This window comes from Chiloscyllium plagiosum, unplaced genomic scaffold, assembly GCF_037043375.1.
Source record: "Chiloscyllium plagiosum isolate Xiang-an unplaced genomic scaffold, Cpla_swu_hap1 HiC_scaffold_35, whole genome shotgun sequence".
NCBI classification, from domain to species: Eukaryota; Metazoa; Chordata; class Chondrichthyes; order Orectolobiformes; family Hemiscylliidae; genus Chiloscyllium; species Chiloscyllium plagiosum.
In genome coordinates, this window is record NW_028270173.1 from 9563517 (window position 1) to 9582208 (window position 18692).

At 45.5% G+C, this 18692-nt stretch overlaps 1 protein-coding gene across 1 annotated transcript in view; it reads left to right on the plus strand.

Moving 5' to 3' along the window:
* The first annotated feature begins 3257 nt into the window (after positions 1–3257).
* LOC122541576 (lymphotoxin-alpha-like) overlaps positions 3258–18692 on the plus strand; it is a 44840-nt gene continuing 29405 nt past the window's right edge. The window contains exon 1 of the mRNA XM_087978689.1: positions 3258–3380. Within this exon, the coding sequence (XP_087834815.1) occupies positions 3258–3380 (123 nt within the window). The remainder of the gene's footprint in view (positions 3381–18692) is intronic.

The window sequence follows — 18692 nt, forward strand, 5'->3', positions numbered from 1 at the left end:
TGGATCCTTCTTTATGTTGAGTTTGAAAGAATAAAACATAGTCACTTTGATAGGTGGGTGCGTGCTTTAAAAATAGATAGGACCTTTGAGGCGTGAAGCGAGTTTATTCTGCTGGAGGAGTTTAAAAATTCAGAGATGTTAAGAATTCACATGGGGGACAGAAAGTTCAGGAAGTGAGAAGGGCAGCAGAATTAGCAGGTGAGTGCATGTTGGTGCGTAAGACAAGCTTCTGGCCAGACTTTCGTCCTGTGAGGGATAAAAGTTGGGAGAAGGGGAGATCCTACACTATGAAACCAAGAGTCGAGTGCACAGCCAGGAGTTTACCACAAGTTAAAGAAGAAGCCCAAGAGGGTGGACAGGAGGTGAAAGGCCTCAGGTGTTTTCACTGTAATGGAGTGGGACACAGAAAATTACAGTGCTGGTAATTTCAGAAGGGCACTGGGAAAAGATGTTTCTACTGTGGTAAAGTGTGACATGTATAGACACAGTGCTGGTCGTTAAAGAAAGGCACTGTGGGAAAAGAAGATGTAAAAGAAGCTAAGCCAGTGGCATTAGTGAAGGTAGCAAAAGGAGGCACCAAGAGGAGCCGAGGAGCTGCAGGAGAGTGCACAGCCTCGGCCGGGGCTGGGTATGGAGTTCATACCTGATCTCTACAAAGAATTCGCCTCTATGGGTAAAGTTTACTCAGAAAGGACAGGGGGAGAAGGACACAAAGTTATAATTTTGAGAGGTACAGGATCTAACCAGTCGCTGATAGTAAGGGATGAGCGAATATGTACTCTTTCTGATCTGTTACCCGAGAGTGTGGTAATTTGTGGGATAGATGGACAGAAATCTCACATTCCCTTATGTAAGATCAGGTTGGAGTGCCAACTCAAGACTGGGGAAGTTTCAGTGGGAGTGATTGACAGGGTGTCAGTTCCAGGAATTCAGTTTGTTCTTGGGAATGACTTGGCAGGATCCAAGGTGGGAGTGACACCCCTTGTTGTGAAGAAGCCCAAGGAAGACCAAGAAACTGAGAAGTTAAAACAGAAGTATCCTGGTATTTTCCTAGACTGTGTGGTAACCAGATCCCACTATCATAAGTCACAGCACAAAGCAAAAACTAAAGAGGAAGATGAAGGAGTTGAGGTTCAGTTAGCGGAGACCCTGTTTGACGTAATGGTGCAGGAAGAACCTGAATAGGCAGAGGGTCAGACAGAAGAGTTTAGTCCTGAAAGGCTAAGAGACTTGCACAGAAAGACAAGATGATAAAAGATATATATGTGGATGCGTACTCTGAAAATGAGGCAGAGAATATTCCTGAGGGCTATGACCTGAAAGACGGAAATGGAGCCCATGGTGAGTTAGTGCAGAGGAGAAATGGGCCAAAGTGCACCAGATTGTGTTGTCGATAGCATACAGACAGCAAGTGTTACGGGTAGCACATGTACTACCTGTAGGAGGTCACCTCGAGGTACAAATGAATCAGTCGAGATTGTGGTGCTGGAAAAGCACAGCAGGTCAGGCAGCATTGAAGGAGCAGGAAAATCGACATTTCAGGCAAAAACCCTTCATCAGGAGCGTCGATTTTCCTGCTCCTCGGATGCTGCCTGACCTGCTGTGCTTTCCCAGCACCACACTCTCGACTCTTATCTCCAGCATCTGCAGTCCTCACTTTCGCCTACAAATGAATCAGGCTAAGGTACAAAAACATTTCTTTTGGCCTGGAATGCACAAGGATGTGGTTAGCTTTTGCTGTACGTGTCATACATGCCAAATGGTAGATAAGCCAGAGGCGGGAATAAAGCCAGCCCCTTTGTTGCCAATTCCCACACTTGAAGAATCTTTCACACGGGTTATAACTGATTGTGTAGACCCCCTCCCGAGAACTAAAAGTGGGAGTCAGGACTTGTTAACCATAATGGATGTGTCTACCAGATTTCCAGAGGCAATTCCATTACAGAGTATCAAGGGAAATAGAGGTTCGATTCCCTACAGTGTGGAAACAGACCCTTCGGCACAACAAGTCCACACCGACCCTCCGAAGAGCAACCCACCCAGACCCATTCCCCAACACCTAACACTACGGGCAATTTAGCATGGCCAATTCACCTAGCCTAAACATCTTTGGACTGTGGGAGGAAACTGGAGCACACCCACGCAGACACGGGGAGAATGTGAAAACTCCACACAGACAGTTGCCTGAGGTGGGAATTGAACCCAAGTTTCTGGCGCTGTGAGGCAGCAGCGCTAACCAATGTGCCGCCCACGAGGAGTTCATAGCTTTCTTCACATGGTATGGGTGACCCAGAGAGAGTCAGTCACACCAAAGGTCAACTCTTACTGCTTGGCTGTTTAAGGAGGTTATGGATAGCTTATGTATACAGCACTTTAAATCCAGTGTGTATCGTTCTGAATCCCAGGGAGCTTTAGTAAGGTGGTGTCAGACCTTGAAGACCATGTTGAGAGCGTACTGTCAGGATTACCCGAATGATTGGGATAAAGGAATTCCATTCATGTTGTTTGCCAATAGATGTGCCCCAAATGAAATACTCAGTTCACTCCCTTTGAGTTAGTATCCAGTCAGAAAGTGAGAAGCCTTTTGAAATTAATTAAGGAAAAATGGACAGGACCAAAGTCGGAGATCTCACAATTAGATTATGTATCGGTGGTGAGTGAGAAATTAAACTGAGTAGGTGGGTTTACTAAACAGCACCTAAAGATGGCACAGCATAGAATGAAGCAGGTGGCAGATAAAATCTCTGAGACTTTGACGTTTTCCCAAGGGGATGACGTGTTAGCACTGTGACCAGTGATACAAGATCTCTTCAAAGCCAGGTTTAGTGGTCCCTATCAAATTGAGAAAAAGTTGAGTCAGGTGAACTATCTAGTAAAGATGAGAGATAGGAAAGAACGGTATCAGGTATGTCATGTGAACATGCTGAAACCGTATGACACAAGAGAGAAAGAACTAGAGAAACAGGTGTTAGTTACTGACCCGCAGAGTGAGGAATCAAATCCAGATGATGCGGATTTTTGAGGTGTCTTAAAATAGATTAAGAAAATAAAGAAGTCCTTGAGGAGTGGGATGGTTTAGTAAACTACCTGTCTCAGGAGCATAAAATACAGTTGAAAGGTTTGTTGCTGCAGTATAAGGACATATGTAAGAATCAGCTGGGGAGGACTGATGCTGTGGTACAAGAAGTAGATGTAAGGAATACTGCTCCAATAAAACAACACCCCATGACTGAATCCTCAAAGTCAGACAGGTCCAGATGGAGGTGGAGGCCATGCTCGAGACGGACATCATTGAACCAAGCCAGAGTGAGTTGAGTTCGCTGATCGTCTTAGTTCCCAAACCGGACGGGACTCAGCGATTTTACATGGAATATCAGAAGGTCAACACCATTACAAATCGGATTTCTATCCAATTCCAAGATTGGAGGACTGTATTGAGAAAGTCAGACAAGCCAGTTACATCTCCAAGTTGAACTTACTGCGTGGTTACCGGCAGGTACCTTCATCAGAGATGGTGAAAGAAAGTTCAGCGTTTGTAACCCCAAATGGGCTGTATCAGTTCAAGGTGATGCCCTTAGGATTGAAGAACACACCCACCATATTCCAAAGACTCATGAACAGAGTGGTGGCTGGGTTAACAAACTTTGCAGTCTATTTGGACGAAGTAATGATCTTTAGTAAGCCCTGGAAAGATCACATGGTACAGTTGGCAGAGCTCTTTGAATGACTACGAAAGCATTACTGATGATAAACTTAATCAAAATTGAATTCCTGAAAGCAGAGGTGAGGTTCTTGGGACATAACATCGGTCATGGAAGGTTGACCCCACGAGACACAAAGACAAATGCCCATCGAGGAATTTCCACAACCAACCTCGAAGAAAGAGGTGCTTTGATTCTTGGGACTCAGCGGATTCTATCAGAAGTTTGTTACAAACATCAGCAGTGTAGTGGCACCGTTAGCTGATTTGCTGAAGAATGACACAAAGTTTCAGTGGACAGAACAACACCAGGAGGCATTCGACCATTGGAAAGCAATATTAACCACTGCACCAGTTTTAGCTACACCAAACTTTGCAAAACCTTTTAAAGTTTCCAACAATGCTAGTGACATAGGAGTTGGAGCTGTACTGCTGCAGGAAGGTGAGGATGGGATTAAACTGCCAGGTGGTCACTTTTCGAAGAAACTCAACATCCACCAGAGGAAATACTTTAGATTACATTACAGGAAACAGGCCCTTCGGCCCAACAAGTCCACACCGACCCACCGAAGCGCAACCCACCCAGACCCATTCCCCTACATTTATCCCTTCACCTAACACTGCGGGCAATTTAGCATGGCTAATTCACCTAACCTGCACATTTTTGGGAGGAAACCAGAGCACCCGGAGGAAACCCACGCAGTCACGGGGAGAATGTACAAACTCCACACAGACAGTCGCCTGAGGCAGGAATTGTACCTGGGTCTCCGGCGCTGTGAGGCAGCAGTGCTAACCACTGTGCCACCGTGCCACCCATGATTGATAAGAACTATCGAGTTTGGTACCGACCTTATAACATTTTAATGTGTATGTCATGAACAATGTGTTGAACACGGTTGTGTAGGCAGATCACAATCCGTTTACATTCTTAGAATGCTTTAAAGACAAGATTATGAGACTATTTCATTGGGGTCTTATGTTACAGACTTTTAACTTAAAAGTTGTACATGTTGTGGGTTGTAAGAATGTAATCACAGATGCATTATCGTGGATTTATATGATAGAGTTTAGATGAGATTTGTATTTAGAAAAATGTGTGTGGGAAGAAGTTAAAGTGAGTTTAGATTAAAGTTATTGATAAGGTAATGTGTTTAAAGAATAGGAAAAAAAAACCATCTTTTCATTATGATGGTTCTTTTTTTTCTGAAGGGAGGGAGGTGTTCGGAAGGTGTAAGGGGTACTGTACCTTTAAGAGAGTTGAGAGGCCAGCAAGAACTTAGAAGCACAGACAGTCCGGAGCAAGGTAACAATGTAACATTTGATCGAAACAGCTAAGAGATGTGTTACCAGGATACAAAAACAAATTTGAATTTGGCCAATCAGTTTAAATTATGCCCCAAGTTACTAAAATCCAATTAAACCTGAAAAAAGTAACGTTTTGATAACACTAAACCAATGAAATGGTCTGATATTTTGGGGTGTAAATATCAGACATTTTAAACAGTTACCCAAAGCAGCAAGGAGCACCTTGCACCAACAACTAGAGAGACTGCACTCAGAGAGATCTGCTCCCTTAAAGGTACCTGTATCTAGCAAAGACCTGGGAAGTAGGTATCTAGCAAAGTCCTGGGAAGCAGGTATCTAGCAAAGACCTGGGAAGTAGGTATCTAGCAACGACCTGGGAAGCAGGTATCTAGCAAAGACCTGGGAAGCAGGTATCTATCAAAGTCCTGGGAAGCAGGTATCTATCAAAGACCTGGGAAGCAGGTATCTATCAAAGTCCTGGGAAGCAGGTATCTATCAAAGACCTGGGAAGTAGGTATCTAGCAAAGACCTGGGAAGCAGGTATCTATCAAAGTCCTGGGAAGCAGGTATCTATCAACGACCTGGGAAGCAGGTAACTACCAAAGACCTGGGAAGCAGGTATCTATCAAAGACCTGGGAAGCAGGTATCTATCAAAGTCCTGGGAAGCAGGTATCTATCAACGACCTGGGAAGCAGGTAACTACCAAAGACCTGGGAAGCAGGTATCTATCAAAGACCTGGGAAGCAGGTAACTACCAAAGACCTGGGAAGCAGGTATCTATCAAAGACCTGGGAAGCAGGTAACTACCAAAGACCTGGGAAGCAGGTATCTATCAAAGATCTGGGAAGCAGGTATCTATCAAAGACCTGGGAAGCAGGTAACTACCAAAGTCCTGGGAAGCAGGTATCTATCAAAGATCTGGGAAGCAGGTATCTATCAAAGACCTGGGAAGCAGGTATCTATCAAAGTCCTGGGAAGCAGGTATCTATCAACGACCTGGGAAGCAGGTAACTACCAAAGACCTGGGAAGCAGGTATCTATCAAAGACCTGGGAAGCAGGTAACTACCAAAGACCTGGGAAGCAGGTATCTATCAAAGACCTGGGAAGCAGGTATCTATCAAAGTCCTGGGAAGCAGGTATCTATCAAAGACCTGGGAAGCAGGTATCTATCAAAGTCCTGGGAAGCAGGTATCTATCAAAGACCTGGGAAGCAGGTATCTATCAAAGTCCTGGGAAGCAGGTATCTATCAAAGACCTGGGAAGCAGGTATCTATCAAAGTCCTGGGAAGCAGGTATCTATCAAAGACCTGGGAAGCAGGTATCTATCAAAGTCCTGGGAAGCAGGTATCTATCAAAGACCTGGGAAGCAGGTATCTATCAAAGTCCTGGGAAGCAGGTATCTATCAAAGACCTGGGAAGCAGGTATCTATCAAAGTCCTGGGAAGCAGGTATCTATCAAAGACCTGGGAAGCAGGTATCTATCAAAGACCTGGGAAGCAGGTATCTATCAAAGTCCTGGGAAGCAGGTATCTATCAAAGACCTGGGAAGCAGGTATCTATCAAAGACCTGGGAAGCAGGTAACTACCAAAGTCCTGGGAAGCAGGTATCTATCAAAGACCTGGGAAGCAGGTATCTAGCAAAGACCTGGGAAGAGGTAACTACCAAAGTCCTGGGAAGCAGGTATCTATCAAAGACCTGGGAAGCAGGTATCTATCAAAGTCCTGGGAAGCAGGTATCTAGCAAAGACCTGGGAAGCAGGTATCTATCAAAGTCCTGGGAAGCAGGTATCTATCAAAGACCTGGGAAGCAGGTATCTATCAACGACCTGGGAAGCAGGTAACTACCAAAGACCTGGGAAGCAGGTATCTATCAAAGACCTGGGAAGCAGGTATCTATCAAAGACCTGGGAAGCAGGTATCAATCAAAGTCCTGGGAAGCAGGTATCTATCAACGACCTGGGAAGCAGGTAACTACCAAAGACCTGGGAAGCAGGTATCTATCAAAGACCTGGGAAGCAGGTATCTATCAAAGTCCTGGGAAGCAGGTATCTATCAACGACCTGGGAAGCAGGTAACTACCAAAGACCTGGGAAGCAGGTATCTATCAAAGACCTGGGAAGCAGGTAACTACCAAAGACCTGGGAAGCAGGTATCTATCAAAGACCTGGGAAGCAGGTATCTATCAAAGACCTGGGAAGCAGGTATCTATCAACGACCTGGGAAGCAGGTAACTACCAAAGACCTGGGAAGCAGGTATCTATCAAAGACCTGGGAAGCAGGTATCTACCAAAGACCTGGGAAGCAGGTAACTACCAAAGACCTGGGAAGCAGGTATCTATCAAAGACCTGGGAAGCAGGTAACTACCAAAGACCTGGGAAGCAGGTATCTATCAAAGACCTGGGAAGCAGGTATCTATCAAAGACCTGGGAAGCAGGTATCTATCAAAGACCTGGGAAGCAGGTAACTACCAAAGACCTGGGAAGCAGGTATCTATCAAAGACCTGGGAAGCAGGTAACTACCAAAGACCTGGGAAGCAGGTATCTATCAAAGACCTGGGAAGCAGGTATCTATCAAAGTCCTGGGAAGCAGGTATCTATCAAAGACCTGGGAAGCAGGTAACTACCAAAGACCTGGGAAGCAGGTATCTATCAAAGTCCTGTGAAGCAGGAATCTATCAAAGACCTAGGAAGCAGGTATCTACCAAAGACCTGGGAAGCAGGTATCTATCAAAGTCCTGGGAAGCAGGTATCTATCAAAGTCCTGGGAAGTAGGTATCTATCAAAGTCCTGGGAAGCAGGTATCTATCAAAGACCTGGGAAGCAGGTATCTATCAAAGTCCTGGGAAGCAGGTATCTATCAAAGACCTGGGGAGCAGGTATCTATCAAAGACCTGGGAAGCAGGTATCTATCAAAGACCTGGGAAGCAGGTATCTATCAAAGACCTGGGAAGCAGGTATCTATCAAAGACCTGGGAAGCAGGTATCTAGCAAAGTCCTGGGAAGCAGGTATCTATCAAAGTCCTGGGAAGCAGGTATCTATCAATGTCCTGGGAAGCAGGTATCTATCAAAGACCTGGGAAGCAGGTATCTATCAAAGACCTGGGAAGCAGGTATCTATCAAAGTCCTGGGAAGCAGGTATCTATCAAAGACCTGGGAAGCAGGTATCTATCAAAGTCCTGGGAAGCAGGTATCTATCAAAGACCTGGGAAGCAGGTATCTATCAAAGTCCTGGGAAGCAGGTATCTATCAAAGACCTGGGAAGCAGGTATCTATCAAAGACCTGGGAAGCAGGTATCTATCAAAGACCAGGGAAGCAGGTATCTATCAAAGACCTGGGAAGCAGGTATCTATCAAAGTCCTGGGAAGCAGGTATCTTTCAAAGACCTGGGAAGCAGGTATCTATCAAAGACCTGGGAAGCAGGTATCTATCAAAGACCTGGGAAGCAGGTATCTATCAAAGACCTGGGAAGCAGGTATCTATCAAAGTCCTGGGAAGCAGGTATCTTTCAAAGACCTGGGAAGCAGGTATCTATCAAAGACCTGGGAAGCAGGTATCTATCAAAGACCTGGGAAGCAGGTATCTATCAAAGTCTTGGGAAGAAGATATCTATCAAAGACCTGGGAAGCAGGTATCTATCAAAGACCTGGGAAGCAGGTATCTATCAAAGACCTGGGAAGCAGGTATCTATCAAAGTCCTGGGAAGCAGGTATCTATCAAAGTCCTGGGAAGCAGGTATCTATCAAAGACCTGGGAAGCAGGTATCTATCAACGACCTGGGAAGCAGGTATCTATCAAAGTCTTGGGAAGAAGATATCTATCAAAGACCTGGGAAGCAGGTATCTATCAAAGACCTGGGAAGCAGGTATCTATCAAAGACCTGGGAAGCAGGTATCTATCAAAGTCCTGGGAAGCAGGTATCTATCAAAGACCTGGGAAGCAGGTATCTATCAAAGACCTGGGAAGCAGGTATCTATCAACGACCTGGGAAGCAGGTATCTATCAAAGTCTTGGGAAAAAGATATCTATCAAAGACCTGGGAGGCAGGTATCTATCAAAGACCTGGGAAGCAGGTATCTATCAAAGACCTGGGAAGCAGGTATCTATCAAAGTCCTGGGAAGCAGGTATCTATCAAAGACCTGGGAAGCAGGTATCTATCAAAGTCCTGGGAAGCAGGTATCTATCAACGACCTGGGAAGCAGGTATCTATCAAAGACCTGGGAAGCAGGTATCTATCAAAGACCTGGGAGGCAGGTATCTATCAACGACCTGGGAAGCAGGTATCTATCAACGACCTGGGAAGCAGGTATCTATCAAAGACCTGGGAAGCAGGTATCTATCAACGACCTGGGAAGCAGGTATCTATCAAAGACCTGGGAAGCAGGTATCTATCAAAGTCCTGGGAAGCAGGTATCTATCAAAGTCCTGGGAAGCAGGTATCTATCAAAGACCTGGGAAGCAGGTATCTATCAAAGACCTGGGAAGCAGGTATCTATCAACGACCTGGGAAGCAGGTAACTACCAAAGACCTGGGAAGCAGGTATCTATCAACGACCTGGGAAGCAGGTATCTACCAAAGACCTGGGAAGCAGGTAACTACCAAAGACCTGGGAAGCAGGTATCTATCAAAGACCTGGGAAGCAGGTAACTACCAAAGACCTGGGAAGCAGGTATCTATCAAAGACCTGGGAAGCAGGTATCTATCAAAGACCTGGGAAGCAGGTATCTATCAAAGACCTGGGAAGCAGGTAACTACCAAAGACCTGGGAAGCAGGTATCTATCAAAGACCTGGGAAGCAGGTAACTACCAAAGACCTGGGAAGCAGGTATCTATCAAAGACCTGGGAAGCAGGTATCTATCAAAGTCCTGGGAAGCAGGTATCTATCAAAGACCTGGGAAGCAGGTATCTACCAAAGACCTGGGAAGCAGGTAACTACCAAAGACCTGGGAAGCAGGTATCTATCAAAGACCTGGGAAGCAGGTATCTATCAAAGTCCTGGGAAGCAGGTATCTATCAAAGACCTGGGAAGCAGGTATCTACCAAAGACCTGGGAAGCAGGTAACTACCAAAGACCTGGGAAGCGGGTATCTATCAAAGACCTGGGAAGCAGGTATCTATCAAAGACCTGGGAAGCAGGTATCTATCAAAGACCTGGGAAGCAGGTAACTACCAAAGACCTGGGAAGCAGGTATCTATCAAAGACCTGGGAAGCAGGTATCTATCAAAGTCCTGGGAAGCAGGTATCTATCAACGACCTGGGAAGCAGGTAACTACCAAAGACCTGGGAAGCAGGTATCTATCAAAGTCCTGGGAAGCAGGTATCTATCAAAGACCTGGGAAGCAGGTAACTACCAAAGACCTGGGAAGCAGGTATCTATCAAAGACCTGGGAAGCAGGTATCTATCAAAGTCCTGGGAAGCAGGTATCTATCAAAGACCTGGGAAGCAGGTATCTACCAAAGACCTGGGAAGCAGGTATCTATCAAAGACCTGGGGAGCAGGTATCTATCAAAGTCCTGGGAAGCAGGTATCTATCAAAGACCTGGGAAGCAGGTATCTATCAAAGACCTGGGAAGCAGGTATCTATCAAAGACCTGGGAAGCAGGTATCTATCAAAGTCCTGGGAAGCAGGTATCTATCAACGACCTGGGAAGCAGGTAACTACCAAAGACCTGGGAAGCAGGTATCTATCAAAGACCTGGGAAGCAGGTATCTATCAAAGACCTGGGAAGCAGGTAACTACCAAAGACCTGGGAAGCAGGTATCTATCAAAGACCTGGGAAGCAGGTATCTATCAAAGTCCTGGGAAGCAGGTATCTATCAAAGACCTGGGAAGCAGGTATCTATCAAAGTCCTGGGAAGCAGGTATCTATCAAAGTCCTGGGAAGCAGGTATCTATCAATGTCCTGGGATGCAGGTATCTATCAAAGACCTGGGAAGCAGGTATCTATCAAAGTCCTGGGAAGCAGGTATCTATCAAAGACCTGGGAAGCAGGTATCTATCAAAGTCCTGGGAAGCAGGTATCTATCAAAGACCTGGGAAGCAGGTATCTATCAAAGTCCTGGGAAGCAGGTATCTATCAAAGACCTGGGAAGCAGGTATCTATCAAAGACCTGGGAAGCAGGTATCTATCAAAGACCAGGGAAGCAGGTATCTTTCAAAGACCTGGGAAGCAGGTATCTATCAAAGACCTGGGAAGCAGGTATCTATCAAAGTCCTGGGAAGCAGGTATCTATCAAAGACCTGGGAAGCAGGTATCTATCAAAGACCTGGGAAGCAGGTATCTATCAAAGTCTTGGGAAGAAGATATCTATCAAAGACCTGGGAAGCAGGTATCTATCAAAGACCTGGGAAGCAGGTATCTATCAAAGACCTGGGAAGCAGGTATCTATCAAAGTCCTGGGAAGCAGGTATCTATCAAAGACCTGGGAAGCAGGTATCTATCAACGACCTGGGAAGCAGGTATCTATCAAAGTCTTGGGAAGAAGATATCTATCAAAGACCTGGGAAGCAGGTATCTATCAAAGACCTGGGAAGCAGGTATCTATCAAAGACCTGGGAAGCAGGTATCTATCAAAGTCCTGGGAAGCAGGTATCTATCAAAGTCCTGGGAAGCAGGTATCTATCAAAGACCTGGGAAGCAGGTATCTATCAACGACCTGGGAAGCAGGTATCTATCAAAGTCTTGGGAAGAAGATATCTATCAAAGACCTGGGAAGCAGGTATCTATCAAAGACCTGGGAAGCAGGTATCTATCAAAGACCTGGGAAGCAGGTATCTATCAAAGTCCTGGGAAGCAGGTATCTATCAAAGACCTGGGAAGCAGGTATCTATCAAAGTCCTGGGAAGCAGGTATCTATCAACGACCTGGGAAGCAGGTATCTATCAAAGACCTGGGAAGCAGGTATCTATCAAAGACCTGGGAAGCAGGTATCTATCAACGACCTGGGAAGCAGGTATCTATCAACGACCTGGGAAGCAGGTATCTATCAAAGACCTGGGAAGCAGGTATCTATCAACGACCTGGGAAGCAGGTATCTATCAAAGTCCTGGGAAGCAGGTATCTATCAAAGTCCTGGGAAGCAGGTATCTATCAAAGTCCTGGGAAGCAGGTATTTAGCAAAGTCCTGGGAAGCAGGTATCTATCAAAGACCTGGGAAGCAGGTATCTATCAAAGTCCTGGGAAGCAGGTATCTATCAAAGACCTGGGAAGCAGGTATCTATCAAAGTCCTGGGAAGCAGGTATTTAGCAAAGTCCTGGGAAGCAGGTATCTATCAAAGTCCTGGGAAGCAGGTATCTATCAAAGACCTGGGAAGCAGGTATCTATCAAAGTCCTGGGAAGCAGGTATCTATCAAAGACCTGGGAAGCAGGTATCTATCAAAGTCCTGGGAAGCAGGTATCTATCAAAGACCTGGGAAGCAGGTATCTATCAAAGTCCTGGGAAGCAGGTATTTAGCAAAGTCCTGGGAAGCAGGTATCTATCAAAGTCCTGGGAAGCAGGTATCTATCAAAGACCTGGGAAGCAGGTATCTATCAAAGTCCTGGGAAGCAGGTATCTATCAAAGTCCTGGGAAGCAGGTATCTATCAAAGACCTGGGAAGCAGGTATCTATCAAAGTCCTGGGAAGCAGGTATTTAGCAAAGTCCTGGGAAGCAGGTATCTATCAAAGACCTGGGAAGCAGGTATCTATCAAAGTCCTGGGAAGCAGGTATCTATCAAAGACCTGGGAAGCAGGTATCTATCAAAGTCCTGGGAAGCAGGTATCTATCAAAGTCCTGGGAAGCAGGTATCTATCAAAGACCTGGGAAGCAGGTATCTATCAAAGACCTGGGAAGCAGGTATCTATCAAAGTCCTGGGAAGCAGGTATCTAGCAAAGTCCTGGGAAGCAGGTATCTATCAAAGACCTGGGAAGCAGGTATCTATCAAAGACCTGGGAAGCAGGTATCTATCAAAGTCCTGGGAAGCAGGTATCTAGCAAAGTCCTGGGAAGCAGGTATCTATCAAAGACCTGGGAAGCAGGTAACTACCAAAGTCCTGGGAAGCAGGTATCTATCAAAGACCTGGGAAGCAGGTATCTATCAAAGTCCTGGGAAGCAGGTATCTAGCAAAGTCCTGGGAAGCAGGTATCTATCAAAGACCTGGGAAGCAGGTATCTATCAAAGTCCTGGGAAGCAGGTATCTATCAAAGACCTGGGAAGCAGGTATCTATCAAAGACCTGGGAAGCAGGTATCTATCAAAGACCCAGGAAGCAGGATCCCTTAGAAGAAGAAAAGAAGACAGAGAAAAATCTACAGAGGACACGGGGAATAGCTGACTAGTTTCAAAGCTTGATTATAATTTTTGTAAATAGTAATTGGGATGTTTTATCAGACCAGTATTGTAGAGGGGAAGGTAAAAGATAGATTTAGAGAAAGGAGTTGTGAATATTTGTCTCTGTCAGATTAAAACAATAAAGTTGTTAACTTTTACTTTAAATAGTGACTTTGCGGATAGTTCTTTGCCTCAGATTTTAACAGATCACTGCATGGGGTGTGAATCATTTCTGTGTTGCTGGTTTAAATTAGCAGGGGGGTGTTACCCTGTATCGAAACAGCTTGGGGGCTCGTCGCCAGGATTAGAACAGTTTGGGTCTCGGGTTCGTGATTTAAACAGGTTTAGACAGATCCACTCTGAGATTTGGACAGGTTTGAATAGATTTGGGGTAAAAGAAAAGCCCAATAGATTTAAAAACTTATAGATTGGTGTCCTAGATCTTTAAATAAAACTTAGGTGAGACAATTTGTTTAATTATTCTCCATTACACTTAAAAATAAAGTTGTTAATTTTTACTTTAATGACTTTTCGGATAGTCCTTTACTGCTTGAGTTTTAGTAGGTTACAGCACAGGGTGAATTTTTTCTGTGTTGCTGGTTTAAATTAGCAGAGGAATTTACCCCGTGTCGAAACAATTACTTGTCACCCACACAAACAGACTCCCAATCGCAGCGCTGCGCAGCCCTCAGTGTGGTGTGGCCATACTCCCTCACAGGATTGTCCTGGCTGAAGAGCTTTCATTCTTGTTGTCTGGTTAGAGTCAAGGGCTCAACTATTCACATTATAGACCATGAAATCATAAAGTTCAGGAGTAGGTTTGAATCCCACCATGGCAAATGATGGAATTTGTATTCGATAAAAATCTGGAATTAACGGTTCAATGACGGCCAGGAAACCATTGTCGATTGTCGGAAAAACCCATCTGGCTCACTAATGTCCTCAGTGATGCATTTCCACCATCCTTACCTGGTCTGGCCAACATGTAACTCCAGACCCACAGCAATGTGGTTGACTCTCAGTTGCCCTCTGAAATGGCCTCGCAAGCCATCCCGTTGTACCAATTGCTACAGCAGTCTCAAACAAATGAAACTGGATGGCCCAACCATCACGACTCATCAGATAGTGAAACAGTCCGTGTCCAAATGTACCAATGTCTGAGAAATACCCAGACCGATGCCACGAGTGAAAAGTAACAAGTAACATCTGTGCCACACAAATACCAGGCACTGACTATCTCCACCTAACCACCGCCCCTTGATGCTGAATAATGTTACTATCACTGAAACCCGCACTAGCAACATCCTGGGAGTTACCATTGACCAGAAGTTGAACAGGACTTGCCACATAACCACAGTGGTTACAAGAGCAGGTCAGAGGTTAGGAATACTGCAGCGAGTAACTCTCCACCTGACTCCCCAAAGCCTGTCCACCATCTACAAGACACAGGTCAGGCGTGTGAGGGAATACTCCTCACCTGCCTGGCTGGGAACACCGCCCCCTTCAAGCCCCTTCACCACCCTGACTTGGAAATATATCACTGTTCCTTTACTGGTCCAAATCCTGGAATTCCCTCCCTCAGGGCATTGTGGGTCGACCTACAAAATATGGACTGCAGTGATCAAGAAAACAGCTCACCCCCACCTTCTCAAGGGGCAACTGGGGACGGGCGATAAATCTTGGCCCAGCCAGCGACACCTACGTGCCACAAGTGAACATAAAAGCTCAGCTAGAAAGAGGGTCGCTGAGTGACAAAGCAGGCTCAGGTAGGTGAGAGGCTTTAACCTGTTCTGATATTCTGATATTCCTCAATTTCCAGACAGTTCTGGAGCCCTCCTTTGTTTTTCCCCAGTCCCACATCACATCACCATTCACTTCCTGAATGGGTTGGGAGTGGACCCCACCCAGAAAGCCATTGGAAGATTTCCTAGAGATGTCTGCGCTGGTCGATGACAGTACAGAGGTTGTCAACACCTCCCTCCCACTGGCTCCGCCACAACATGAAAGGATCTGTCTCTTCACTCACAAACACTTACAAAAGAAGAAGCCTTTTATTACGTTTTTTTTTTGACTCAATAAAAGAGAAGACGTGCAACAATGAAAAAAAAACCGAGGTCCTTTCACAACCTCAGGACATGTCGAGTGATTGGCACCAAATGAGGCCTCATTAACGCATAGTGTAAGAGGGGCTGTAACCAATTTGCATACAGGAAGTTCTGACAAACAGCATTAACTTGGTAACGTAACTCTTTCTCAGGCTAGAAGGTAATTAGAAGGTAATTATCAACCAAAACTTTCAGCAGAACTTCCCTGTTTTCCCTCAAATTAGTGATTGTGTCACCTTTTGCACCCAAACTGTACGCCCTAACAACAGACTGCATTTGAGTAGCACCTTCTACATAGCGACATGTCTCAAGGAGCTTGACGGGAGCAATTATCTGGTAAACATTTGATTTCCCCCCCCCCCCACCATAAGAGGAAGGTAACTTGAAGCCAGGTGAATTTTATGAGGGGAGAGGGTGGGGGGGGGCCTGATGAGGAACTTTGCGGATAATAGAAACATTGACCTTGTGGTTGGCAGGGAATTAAATAGCTGTTACTTGCAGGATAATGGCAAGTGGGCAGAAAAATGGCAAATGGCATTCAATGTGGAGAAGTCTGAGGTAATTCGTTTTTGGGGGGGGGGAAACAATGCAAGAGAATAAGTGAGCTGGGTTTGAGAGGGGCAGAGGGAGTGAGGAACCTGTGAGTGAGTGTCTGTCCACAATGTCCTGAAAGGGGCAGCGCTAGCGGATAAGGCAGTAACGAAAGTACATGGGTGCTGAGGGTAGATGTGAACATGACATTTGCTGAGTTAGCCAAAATGAAGTGAAATGAAATGAGGACATAACACGGGATGGGCAATTTTGAGACGAGGAGGCAGACTTTTCAAGGTGGGAGAAGGCAGATTTTAAAAAAAGACATCAGAGGCAAATGTTTCCACAGAGTGCGGTTCGCAGGCGGAATGAACTCCCTGTCAAAGTGGTCAATGCAGGTGCAATCACAACATTTAAAAGGCATTTGGATAGATACGTGAATGGGAAAGGTTTGGAGGAAGATAGGTCAGGAATGATCAGGTGGGACTAGTTTAGTTTGAGATCATGTTTGACATGGACTGGTTACCTCTTCCTCCGCTACACTGATGACTGCATTGGCGCCACCTCGTGCTCCCGCGAGGAGGTTGAGCAATTCATCAACAAACACTGAAACACTTACACTGAAAGACTGAAGCAACTGGGCTTGTATACCCTTGAGTTTCGAAGATTTAGAGGGGACCTGATTGAGACGTATAAGATTATGAAAGGATTGAACACTCTGGCAGTAGGAAACATATTTCCGCTGATGGGTGAGTGCCGAACCAGAGGACACAGCTTAAAAATACAGGGTAGACCATTTAGGACAGAGCTCAGGAGAAACTTCTTCACCCAGAGAGTGGTGGCTGTGTGGAATGCTCTGCCCCAGAGGGCAGTGGAGACCCAGTCTCTGGATTCATTTAAGAAAGAGTTGGATAGAGCTCTCAAAGATAGTGGAATCAAGGGTTATGGAGATAAGGCAGGAACAGGATACTGATTAGGAATGGTCAGCCATGATTATATTGAATGGCGGTGCAGGCTCGAAGGGCTGAATGGCCTCCTCCTGCACCTATTGTCTATTGTCTAAACCTCCCCCCCCCCACTGGTTACACTGAAGGGCCTGTCCCATGCTGTATGACTCTTTGGTACCCAATGGTAACCTAATGATTAGAACGTTCACTGGTATTAAAGTGCTTCTGTTTTTTAGCAAAGGGAATGTGTGTGTTTGTATTTCATGGTCATTCACCAGGAATAGACTGAACTGTGACAGTAACTCAGCAAAAAGCTGAAGTTATATCTAAAACAGACCCTGTGAATCAGAGTGCGTTCGCTGGAGCATCGGGGGAGGTGTGGCCTTGTAGAGCTTTATAAAATCAAGAGGGGTGCAAAAGTATTTTCTCCAGGGTAGGGGAGTTCAAAACTAGAGGGCATAGGTACAAGAGGGGAAAGATTTAAAAGGGACAACTTTTTCGCACAGAGGGTGGTGCATGTATGGAACGAGCTGCCAGAGGAAGTGGTGGAGTTGGGTCCACGTAGACCGTGTAAAATACATTTGAACGTGAGGGATGTGGGCCAAATGCTGGCATATGGGACGAGCTGAGTTTGAGAAATCAGGTCGGCAGTGAAGAGTTGAACCAAAGGGTCTGTTTCCGTGCTCTACGACTCTGTGAGGAAGACTCTAATGTGGTCAGCTGAATTTGTAATTGTTATAGAATTGCTCTGTGTGAACATTATGTGGTGGGTTGGCTGACATAAAAGTGGTGAACAGTAAACACAAGCTAAGTTGAGGTCAGAGTTCATTAAAAGCCAACGATAAGCTTCTGCCGAAGGAGACATAAGCAAGTCCTTAGATCAAACCAATGTGGAAAACAACAATGCGGTTTTGATGTATGCCAGTGGCCATAAGTGAGGATTTGTTGGAGTGTAGATCTACAGCTTCTCTGTACGGAAAGGGTATAGGACACAAAGAAACTTGCATCACAACAGAGTTTGTGAACTCGGGAAGGGCTGATCTGAGCAATGCTTGGGTTAGAGCAGGATCACCTGCTCTGTTCTGAGCTTCAGACAAGTCCACATGAACAGGTTCACTTGTAAATGTTGTATGGGTAGGACTTTTGCAGGTGTTTTTTTTTGCAATGTATTTTGCTTTAATGAAGAGCATTAGGCATATCCCTTTGTTAGAACTGCTATAGGTTATCAATATCCCAGGCAAATCTGACAGACCAGGGAAAGGGGGAATGGAAGCCTATGTTACCTTCATCAGGTGAGGTATTGAATACAAAAGCAGGGCTGTAATGTCGCAACTGGGCAAGACTGGTTAGATCACAAGTGGAAGTATTTTGTGCACAGTTCTGGTCACTGCACTGCGTAATTGTCCTGGGGAGAGGACAAGAGATGATTTACAAAAATGTTGCCAGGGTTTGAAAATTGCAACTAGGAGGAAGGATTGGCTAGGCGAAAGTGAGGACTGCAGATGCTGGAGATCAGAGTCGGGAGAGTGGTGCTGGAAAAGCATAGCAGGTCAGGCAGCATCCGAGGAACAGGAGAATCGACGTTTCGGGCAAAAGGAAAAGATTGGATAGGTAGGGTTCTTTTCTTTAGAATAGGTGGTGCTGAGGACTAACCGAATCGAATTAATGAGGGGTGTGGGGTGTGGGGGGGACTTAGATACAAGAGGTAGGAAGATCCACTTCTCCTGGTGCAGAGGTTAATTAGCAGCGGATGCAGATTGAAGGTGATGGGTAGATGAATCAGAG